At 46.7% G+C, this 11,002-nt stretch overlaps 2 protein-coding genes across 2 annotated transcripts in view; one reads left to right on the top strand and one right to left on the bottom strand.

The window, feature by feature from the left end:
- LOC145259075 (solute carrier family 35 member D2-like protein) overlaps positions 1-11,002 on the bottom strand; it is a 148,563-nt gene that overhangs the window by 109,578 nt on the left and 27,983 nt on the right. The gene's annotated exons all lie outside the window — the stretch shown is intronic.
- LOC145259317 (uncharacterized) lies at positions 6,053-8,328 on the top strand (the record flags this gene model as incomplete). Its single annotated transcript, XM_080117212.1, has 3 exons — positions 6,053-6,199; positions 7,053-7,139; positions 8,296-8,328. Coding segments are annotated over 3 exons (267 nt in total), but the record flags the coding sequence as incomplete, so codon positions are not given.

Genomic DNA, 11,002 nt, shown 5'->3' with positions numbered 1-11,002 from the left:
GAAAGGTGAGAGAGAGACGAAAGGTGAGAGAGAGACGAAAGGTGAGAGAGAGACGAAAGGTGAGAGAGAGACGAAAGGTGAGAGAGAGACGAAAGGTGAGAGAGAGACGAAAGGTGAGAGAGAGACGAAAGGTGAGAGAGAGACGAAAGGTGAGAGAGAGACGAAAGGTGAGAGAGAGACGAAAGGTGAGAGAGAGACGAAAGGTGAGAGAGAGACGAAAGGTGAGAGAGAGACGAAAGGTGAGAGAGAGACGAAAGGTGAGAGAGAGACGAAAGGTGAGAGAGAGAGAGAGACGAAAGGTGAGAGAGAGAGAGAGACGAAAGGTGAGAGAGACGAAAGGTGAGAGAGACGAAAGGTGAGAGAGACGAAAGGTGAGAGAGACGAAAGGTGAGAGAGACGAAAGGTGAGAGAGACGAAAGGTGAGAGAGACGAAAGGTGAGAGAGAGAGAGAGACGAAAGGTGAGAGAAAGAGAGAGACGAAAGGTGAGAGAAAGAGAGAGACGGAAGGTGAGAGAAAGAGAGAGACGGAAGGTGAGAGAGAGAGAGAGACGGAAGGTGAGAGAGAGAGAGAGACGGAAGGTGAGAGAGAGAGAGAGACGGAAGGTGAGAGAGAGAGACGGAAGGTGAGAGAGAGAGAGAGACGGAAGGTGAGAGAGAGAGAGAGACGGAAGGTGAGAGAGAGAGAGAGACGGAAGGTGAGAGAGAGAGAGAGACGGAAGGTGAGAGAGAGAGAGAGACGGAAGGTGAGAGAGAGAGAGAGACGGAAGGTGAGAGAGAGAGAGAGACGGAAGGTGAGAGAGAGAGAGAGAGACGGAAGGTGAGAGAGAGAGAGAGAGACGGAAGGTGAGAGAGAGAGACGGTAGGTGAGAGAGAGAGAGAGACGGAAGGTGAGAGAGAGAGAGAGACGGAAGGTGAGAGAGAGAGAGAGAGACGGAAGGTGAGAGAGAGAGAGAGACGGAAGGTGAGAGAGAGAGAGAGACGGAAGGTGAGAGAGAGAGAGAGACGGAAGGTGAGAGAGAGAGAGAGACGGAAGGTGAGAGAGAGAGAGAGACGGAAGGTGAGAGAGAGAGAGAGACGGAAGGTGAGAGAGAGAGAGAGACGGAAGGTGAGAGAGAGAGAGAGACGGAAGATGAGAGAGAGAGAGACGGAAGGTGAGAGAGAGAGAGAGACGGAAGGTGAGAGAGAGAGAGAGACGGAAGGTGAGAGAGAGAGAGAGACGGAAGGTGAGAGAGAGAGAGAGACGGAAGGTGAGAGAGAGAGAGAGACGGAAGGTGAGAGAGAGAGAGAGACGGAAGGTGAGAGAGAGAGAGAGACGGAAGGTGAGAGAGAGAGAGAGACGGAAGGTGAGAGAGAGAGAGACGGAAGGTGAGAGAGAGAGAGACGGAAGGTGAGAGAGAGAGAGACGGAAGGTGAGAGAGAGAGAGAGACGGAAGGTGAGAGAGAGAGAGAGACGGAAGGTGAGAGAGAGAGAGAGACGGAAGATGAGAGAGAGAGAGACGGAAGGTTAGAGAGAGAGAGACGGAAGGTTAGAGAGAGAGAGAGAGAGACGGAAGGTTAGAGAGAGAGAGAGAGAGACGGAAGGTTAGAGAGAGAGAGAGAGAGACGGAAGGTTAGAGAGAGAGAGAGAGAGAGACGGAAGGTTAGAGAGAGAGAGAGAGAGAGAGACGGAAGGTGAGAGAGAGAGAGACGGAAGGTGAGAGAGAGAGAGACGGAAGGTGAGAGAGAGAGAGACGGAAGGTGAGAGAGAGAGAGACGGAAGGTGAGAGAGAGAGAGACGGAAGGTGAGAGAGAGAGAGACGGAAGGTGAGAGAGAGAGAGACGGAAGGTGAGAGAGAGAGAGACGGAAGGTGAGAGAGAGAGAGACGGAAGGTGAGAGAGAGAGAGACGGAAGGTGAGAGAGAGAGAGAGAGACGGAAGGTGAGAGAGAGAGAGAGAGAGACGGAAGGTGAGAGAGAGAGAGAGAGAGACGGAAGGTGAGAGAGAGAGAGAGAGAGAGAGACGGAAGGTGAGAGAGAGAGAGAGAGACGGAAGGTGAGAGAGAGAGAGAGAGACGGAAGGTGAGAGAGAGAGAGAGAGACGGAAGGTGAGAGAGAGAGAGAGAGAGACGGAAGGTGAGAGAGAGAGAGAGAGAGACGGAAGGTGAGAGAGAGAGAGAGAGAGACGGAAGGTGAGAGAGAGAGAGAGAGACGGAAGGTGAGAGAGAGAGAGAGAGACGGAAGGTGAGAGAGAGAGAGAGAGACGGAAGGTGAGAGAGAGAGAGAGAGAGACGGAAGGTGAGAGAGAGAGAGAGAGAGACGGAAGGTGAGAGAGAGAGAGAGAGACGGAAGGTGAGAGAGAGAGAGAGAGACGGAAGGTGAGAGAGAGAGAGAGAGACGGAAGGTGAGAGAGAGAGAGAGAGAGACGGAAGGTGAGAGAGAGAGAGAGAGACGGAAGGTGAGAGAGAGAGAGAGAGAGACGGAAGGTGAGAGAGAGAGAGAGAGAGACGGAAGGTGAGAGAGAGAGAGAGAGAGACGGAAGGTGAGAGAGAGAGAGAGAGACGGAAGGTGAGAGAGAGAGAGAGAGACGGAAGGTGAGAGAGAGTGAGAGAGAGACGGAAGGTGAGAGAAAGAGAGAGACGGAAGGTGAGAGAAAGAGAGAGAGAGACGGAAGGTGAGAGAAAGAGAGAGAGAGACGGAAGGTGAGAGAAAGAGAGAGACGGAAGGTGAGAGAAAGAGAGAGACGGAAGGTGAGAGAAAGAGAGAGACGGAAGGTGAGAGAAAGAGAGAGACGGAAGGTGAGAGAAAGAGAGAGACGGAAGGTGAGAGAAAGAGAGAGACGGAAGGTGAGAGAAAGAGAGAGACGGAAGGTGAGAGAAAGAGAGAGACGGAAGGTGAGAGAAAGAGAGAGACGGAAGGTGAGAGAAAGAGAGAGACGGAAGGTGAGAGAAAGAGAGAGACGGAAGGTGAGAGAAAGAGAGAGACGGAAGGTGAGAGAAAGAGAGAGACGGAAGGTGAGAGAAAGAGAGAGACGGAAGGTGAGAGAAAGAGAGAGACGGAAGGTGAGAGAAAGAGAGAGACGGAAGGTGAGAGAAAGAGAGAGACGGAAGGTGAGAGAAAGAGAGAGACGGAAGGTGAGAGAAAGAGAGAGACGGAAGGTGAGAGAAAGAGAGAGACGTAAGGTGAGAGAAAGAGAGAGACGAAAGGTGAGAGAAAGAGAGAGACGAAAGGTGAGAGAAAGAGAGAGACGAAAGGTGAGAGAAAGAGAGAGACGAAAGGTGAGAGAAAGAGAGAGACGAAAGGTGAGAGAAAGAGAGAGACGAAAGGTGAGAGAGAGAGAGAGAGACGGAAGGTGAGAGAGAGAGAGAGAGACGGAAGGTTAGAGAGAGAGAGAGAGACGGAAGGTTAGAGAGAGAGAGAGAGAGACGGAAGGTTAGAGAGAGAGAGAGAGACGGAAGGTTAGAGAGAGAGAGAGAGAGACGGAAGGTGAGAGAGAGAGAGACGGAAGGTGAGAGAGAGAGAGACGGAAGGTGAGAGAGAGAGAGAGAGAGAGACGGAAGGTGAGAGAGAGAGAGAGAGACGGAAGGTGAGAGAGAGAGAGAGAGACGGAAGGTGAGAGAGAGAGAGAGAGAGAGACGGAAGGTGAGAGAGAGAGAGAGACGGAAGGTGAGAGAGAGAGAGAGACGGAAGGTGAGAGAGAGAGAGAGACGGAAGGTGAGAGAGAGAGAGAGAGACGGAAGGTGAGAGAGAGAGAGAGACGGAAGGTGAGAGAGAGAGAGAGACGGAAGGTGAGAGAGAGAGAGACGGAAGGTGAGAGAGAGAGAGAGACGGAAGGTGAGAGAGAGAGAGAGACGGAAGGTGAGAGAGAGAGAGAGACGGAAGGTGAGAGAGAGAGAGAGACGGAAGGTGAGAGAGAGAGAGACGGAAGGTGAGAGAGAGAGACGGAAGGTGAGAGAGAGAGAGACGGAAGGTGAGAGAGAGAGAGAGACGGAAGGTGAGAGAGAGAGAGAGACGGAAGGTGAGAGAGAGAGAGAGACGGAAGATGAGAGAGAGAGAGACGGAAGGTTAGAGAGAGAGAGACGGAAGGTTAGAGAGAGAGAGAGAGAGACGGAAGGTTAGAGAGAGAGAGAGAGAGACGGAAGGTTAGAGAGAGAGAGAGAGAGACGGAAGGTTAGAGAGAGAGAGAGAGAGAGACGGAAGGTTAGAGAGAGAGAGAGAGAGAGACGGAAGGTGAGAGAGAGAGAGACGGAAGGTGAGAGAGAGAGAGACGGAAGGTGAGAGAGAGAGAGACGGAAGGTGAGAGAGAGAGAGACGGAAGGTGAGAGAGAGAGAGACGGAAGGTGAGAGAGAGAGAGACGGAAGGTGAGAGAGAGAGAGACGGAAGGTGAGAGAGAGAGAGACGGAAGGTGAGAGAGAGAGAGACGGAAGGTGAGAGAGAGAGAGAGAGAGACGGAAGGTGAGAGAGAGAGAGAGAGAGACGGAAGGTGAGAGAGAGAGAGAGAGAGACGGAAGGTGAGAGAGAGAGAGAGAGAGAGAGACGGAAGGTGAGAGAGAGAGAGAGACGGAAGGTGAGAGAGAGAGAGAGAGACGGAAGGTGAGAGAGAGAGAGAGAGACGGAAGGTGAGAGAGAGAGAGAGAGACGGAAGGTGAGAGAGAGAGAGAGAGAGACGGAAGGTGAGAGAGAGAGAGAGAGAGACGGAAGGTGAGAGAGAGAGAGAGAGAGAGACGGAAGGTGAGAGAGAGAGAGAGACGGAAGGTGAGAGAGAGAGAGAGAGACGGAAGGTGAGAGAGAGAGAGAGAGACGGAAGGTGAGAGAGAGAGAGAGAGACGGAAGGTGAGAGAGAGAGAGAGAGAGACGGAAGGTGAGAGAGAGAGAGAGAGACGGAAGGTGAGAGAGAGAGAGAGAGACGGAAGGTGAGAGAGAGAGAGAGAGACGGAAGGTGAGAGAGAGAGAGAGAGACGGAAGGTGAGAGAGAGAGAGAGAGAGACGGAAGGTGAGAGAGAGAGAGAGAGAGACGGAAGGTGAGAGAGAGAGAGAGAGAGACGGAAGGTGAGAGAGAGAGAGAGAGAGACGGAAGGTGAGAGAGAGAGAGAGAGACGGAAGGTGAGAGAGAGAGAGAGAGACGGAAGGTGAGAGAGAGTGAGAGAGAGACGGAAGGTGAGAGAAAGAGAGAGACGGAAGGTGAGAGAAAGAGAGAGAGAGACGGAAGGTGAGAGAAAGAGAGAGACGGAAGGTGAGAGAAAGAGAGAGACGGAAGGTGAGAGAAAGAGAGAGACGGAAGGTGAGAGAAAGAGAGAGACGGAAGGTGAGAGAAAGAGAGAGACGGAAGGTGAGAGAAAGAGAGAGACGGAAGGTGAGAGAAAGAGAGAGACGGAAGGTGAGAGAAAGAGAGAGACGGAAGGTGAGAGAAAGAGAGAGACGGAAGGTGAGAGAAAGAGAGAGACGGAAGGTGAGAGAAAGAGAGAGACGGAAGGTGAGAGAAAGAGAGAGACGGAAGGTGAGAGAAAGAGAGAGACGGAAGGTGAGAGAAAGAGAGAGACGGAAGGTGAGAGAAAGAGAGAGACGGAAGGTGAGAGAAAGAGAGAGACGGAAGGTGAGAGAAAGAGAGAGACGGAAGGTGAGAGAAAGAGAGAGACGGAAGGTGAGAGAAAGAGAGAGACGGAAGGTGAGAGAAAGAGAGAGACGGAAGGTGAGAGAAAGAGAGAGACGGAAGGTGAGAGAAAGAGAGAGACGTAAGGTGAGAGAAAGAGAGAGACGAAAGGTGAGAGAAAGAGAGAGACGAAAGGTGAGAGAAAGAGAGAGACGAAAGGTGAGAGAAAGAGAGAGACGAAAGGTGAGAGAAAGAGAGAGACGAAAGGTGAGAGAAAGAGAGAGACGAAAGGTGAGAGAGAGAGAGAGAGACGGAAGGTGAGAGAGAGAGAGAGAGACGGAAGGTTAGAGAGAGAGAGAGAGACGGAAGGTTAGAGAGAGAGAGAGAGAGACGGAAGGTTAGAGAGAGAGAGAGAGACGGAAGGTTAGAGAGAGAGAGAGAGAGACGGAAGGTGAGAGAGAGAGAGACGGAAGGTGAGAGAGAGAGAGACGGAAGGTGAGAGAGAGAGAGAGAGAGAGACGGAAGGTGAGAGAGAGAGAGAGAGAGACGGAAGGTGAGAGAGAGAGAGAGAGACGGAAGGTGAGAGAGAGAGAGAGAGAGAGACGGAAGGTGAGAGAGAGAGAGAGAGAGAGACGGAAGGTGAGAGAGAGAGAGAGAGAGAGACGGAAGGTGAGAGAGAGAGAGAGAGAGACGGAAGGTGAGAGAGAGAGACGGAAGGTGAGAGAGAGAGAGAGAGAGACGGAAGGTGAGAGAGAGAGAGAGAGACGGAAGGTGAGAGAGAGAGAGAGAGACGGAAGGTGAGAGAGAGAGAGAGAGACGGAAGGTGAGAGAGAGAGAGAGAGACGGAAGGTGAGAGAGAGAGAGACGGAAGGTGAGAGAGAGAGAGACGGAAGGTGAGAGAGAGAGAGACGGAAGGTGAGAGAGAGAGAGACGGAAGGTGAGAGAGAGAGAGAGAGACGGAAGTTGAGAGAGAGAGAGAGAGACGGAAGTTGAGAGAGAGAGAGAGAGACGGAAGGTGAGAGAGAGAGAGAGAGACGGAAGGTGAGAGAGAGAGAGAGAGACGGAAGGTGAGAGAGAGAGAGAGACGGAAGGTGAGAGAGAGAGAGAGACGGAAGGTGAGAGAGAGAGAGAGACGGAAGGTGAGAGAGAGAGAGAGAGACGGAAGGTGAGAGAGAGAGAGAGAGACGGAAGGTGAGAGAGAGAGAGAGAGACGGAAGGTGAGAGAGAGAGAGAGAGACGGAAGGTGAGAGAGAGAGAGAGAGACGGAAGGTGAGAGAGAGAGAGAGAGACGGAAGGTGAGAGAGACACCGCGAGAGAGAGACAACGCGAGAGAGAGACAACGCGAGAGAGAGACAACGCGAGAGAGAGACAACGCGAGAGAGAGACAACGCGAGAGAGAGACAACGCGAGAGAGAGACAACGCGAGAGAGAGACAACGCGAGAGAGAGACAACGCGAGAGAGAGACAACGCGAGAGAGAGACAACGCGAGAGAGAGACAACGCGAGAGAGAGACACCGCGAGAGAGAGACACCGCGAGAGAGAGAGAGAGAGCGCAAGCGAGAGAGAGAGAGCGCAAGCGAGAGAGAGAGAGAGAGCGCGCAAGCGAGAGAGAGAGAGAGAGCGCGCAAGCGAGAGAGAGAGAGAGAGAGCGCAAGCGAGAGAGACAACGCGAGAGAGAGAGAGAGAGAGAGAGCGCAAGCGAGAGAGAGAGAGAGAGAGCGCAAGCGAGAGAGAGAGAGAGAGAGCGCAAGCGAGAGAGACAACGCGAGAGAGAGAGAGCGCAAGCGAGAGAGAGAGCGCAAGCGAGAGAGAGAGCGCGCGAGAGAGAGAACGCGCGAGAGATATATATAGAAGGCAAGAAAGGAATAGAGAAAAGAAGAGAAAGGGGGGAAAAGAGGAAGTTCAAGAGACGAGAGCGAGCGAATCAGAGAAAACAAAAAATATTTTTGCTTTCCACATAAAATGATACAACGACAAAGATGACGTGCCATAAAAAAAGAACCAACTACAAAGTTAGATTTAAAAAGTTTTTTTTTGTCGCAATTATTGCATGAAATGATTGTTATCCATTGTACCATGTTGGCAACAATAAAAATGACTTATGTGGTAATGAAAAAAGGAAATTATTAATAAATTTTTTTAGAAACTTATTTTAAGTAGATACTGCCATTTAAAGTTTATTTTTCAAAACAGATTTTTGTAGCAATTTATTTTTTATGGAAATCGTTTCAGACTAGGCATGAAACCACTTGAATCGAAAACTAGCCTACAATAAGTAGATGGATAGATTCTGACCCAGAAAACAATAATTCTTTCCCCTTTGTCAGAAACAGCAGTCATGAGATGCAAGGACTAAAGAACAAAATAAAGGAAGCAAGAGATTGGGGGGGGTTATTTGCTTTTAAATGTTTTCCTTTTTTTTTTAATTTTTTTATTTGTTTGTTCAAGCTGGGGATGGGGCATCCTACCCGATGCCAAACATTCACTTGCTAACTCAGATTCCAACCAAGAGATCTTTTTAAGATTCTAACTGTTCTTTTAAATGCAATTGTTTGAATTTCTCTTGCACTTGGTTCATCGGGTATATTTACCAGGTAGTTTTTGAAATTCTTTTTCATGGGTCCAGTTGCTCCTATAATAACTGGAATGAAAGAAATCTTCCTAAGATTCCGATTTCTTTTCATGTCATACATAAGATCTTGGTATTCCGTTATCTTTTCCATTTCAGATCTGTTTAACCCTACATCACTGGGGATACTAACTTCTACGAGGGTTGTTTCTTTCTCCTTCTTATCCCATATTACTATGTTAGGTTTTATGGCTCCGTTTTTTTAGGTACGTAAGTGTGTGTGTGTGTGTTTTATGAAATAAAGAAGTGTGGGAAATGAAGGAGTTTATTTTTCAAAATAAATAAAAAGATACGGAAGAGTATAAGAAGGCTATTGCAATGCAGGAAGCCGGCTGTTATATTGATAAATGAAAAAGGTTTTATTTGTTTTTCTTTTTTGGGGGGACATTTTTGCGTCCCTTTGCTTTTGAAAAAATATATGATATTCTCACAATATTAATATCTCCACCATCCTGGTTATATCAGAGTGGCCTTCAGAGCCTTGATAAGTGGTGATTTCCTTAAAAAAAAAAAAAAAAAAAAAAAAAAAAGCAATTGCTTTAGTTATAAGAAGGCTATAGCAATGCAGGGAACCGGCTGTTGTATAGGCATGACGTATGAACAGAAATGGAGAAATAAAAAAAGTTCTTATTTGTTTTGTTATTTTATTTAATTTTGTATATCGATATATTTTTAAAGATAACCACAATACAAATTAGTAAATACAAACTTACTCTATGATATAACCGGGATGGTGGAGATATTAATATTTCGAGAATATTATCTCTTTTTCAATAGAAAAGGGAGCAAAGAATGTCATAAAAAATTACAAAACAAATAAAACATTCTTTCGTTTGTCCATTTTTGTTCATACAACACACCAATACAACAGCCGGTTTCCTGCATTGCTATAGTTTCTTATACTTATAACTAAAAGTAATTTTTCTTTTGCAATGGAGTCACCACTTATCAAGGCCCGAAGGCCATTCAAGGATAAGGGTAAATAAGTGTACAAGGGTCAATGGGACAATGACGTAGTAATTGTTAGTAGTGGAAATTTGGTAAATTGGATTGCTTAAGGGGAACGGCTCATCAAGAACTTGTTTACATTGGACTTGAAAACAGCCACATTGTAGTCAGCTGGAAAGCCGGCAAACGGAAGAGAGTTCCACAGGTGTGCAGTTCTAAGAAAGAAACTTTGTTCATGGAACCTACATTTAGGTTTAGGCACGGATAAAGAATGGGGAAAATTAGTGATTGTTTTCAGCTAGACGAGTGTTCAACTCTGGAATCTGAAGGTTCAATCCTCTTTGCTGGTGACACTCAAAATAGAACTGCGAATTAATTAGGACTTCTACCCATGATGTGCAGATTCCCAGAGTTCAACAAGATATATATGAAAAAAAGGTCGGAGGTCACATCGGCTGAAACGTTGCACGAATCCAAACAGTAGTCCAAATTATCATCGCAAAAAGTCCAGAATACGGAGTTGACATTTAAATGTGTTACTTGTCCTAAATTCTCAGACATTTCAAAATCAATAGGGTTAACAAATTTTGTTTTTAAATGTCGTGTGTCAATCACGCATTGTGCAAACAAAAAAAATGGAGGAATAAAATCTGAGGACATTCACCTCAAACAGAAAATGTTAAAAATAAATAAAACTGAATTACATTTAACAAAATAATAAAATGATAAAAAATAAAATAATATATGTAGAAGAAATTTAGAAGGCTATCACAATGCGAGGAAAGAGATATAGTCGTTGATGAGGAAAGACGAAAACAAGTGTGACAATTTACAAATCAATAAGTATATACATATATGTCTATGTTGATGAGGAAATATTAATCTATACATATAAAAGCGAAAATGTATGTATGTATATACGCTTTTCCTCGATGTCCACAAAAGGCTTCTTTCAGAGAAGCGCTCGCTCGCTTCACAACTTCTTAAAACTTTATATATCATCTATAAATTGTAATATCTCACACTTAACCACGGAGCTCGCCTGTCTATTTAATTTTATTGACTTTCAAACGTTAATTATTCAACATTTCCCGCATCGGCACGCGTTACATTCGGTTTTCGGTATAAACAAAAAGCGAAACTCGACTAATTACTGGCCGAAAGCCAGTGGTCTCTAGAAAGCTAAGTAACGTTTGGTCAATGTCGACTTCGTCATATCAGACGGTAGCTTTCATTTCGAGATGAGACGCTCCCCCTAATAAACAGGGAGCGGGTTTTTAAAAACAAACAAACCGATTTATTGACCTCATTAAAAACTGTCCCGCACAAAATGCTAACTGCTGAATACCTATCGCCGTCACGTCAATCAAAAACGCGCACCCTGTTTTTTTTTTTCACACTTTACTATTTTCTAACTGCGCGTCAAGACTTCGTTTTTTTTTCACGGGCACCTGTTTTTTTTTTTCACATTTTGGGTTTTTTTCACACACACACCTACAAACACCCAGGCAATGCCGGGTACCCCTCGCTAGTCTATAATATAAATCTCACCTGTCTGTTTAAATGTATGTATGTATGTATGTATGGTTGTATGTCTGCCTAAAACTTTCGACAGAGGCAATGGATTTTCACAAGATTAGTATTATTTTGAAGCTCAACCCTTCAGACGACAAATATTGAAAAATTGGCTAAAACCATCAATTCTTTCACCCTCAACTGAACACTTTTCTACAGGGAGGGGTCGCTTTTTTTCACCGATATTTTTGAAAGTCATCCTCTTTTTTTGATTGTCTAGCCTTAATTTAAACCTATGTCACTTCTAGTTTGGCGATGGGCGCAATAGCAAAGATGTCAGGGG

Source organism: Euprymna scolopes, chromosome 34 (assembly GCF_053919585.1).
Source record: "Euprymna scolopes isolate OS-2025 chromosome 34, ASM5391958v1, whole genome shotgun sequence".
NCBI classification, from domain to species: domain Eukaryota; kingdom Metazoa; phylum Mollusca; class Cephalopoda; order Sepiida; family Sepiolidae; genus Euprymna; species Euprymna scolopes.
This window is presented reverse-complemented; position numbering and strand designations above follow the sequence as displayed.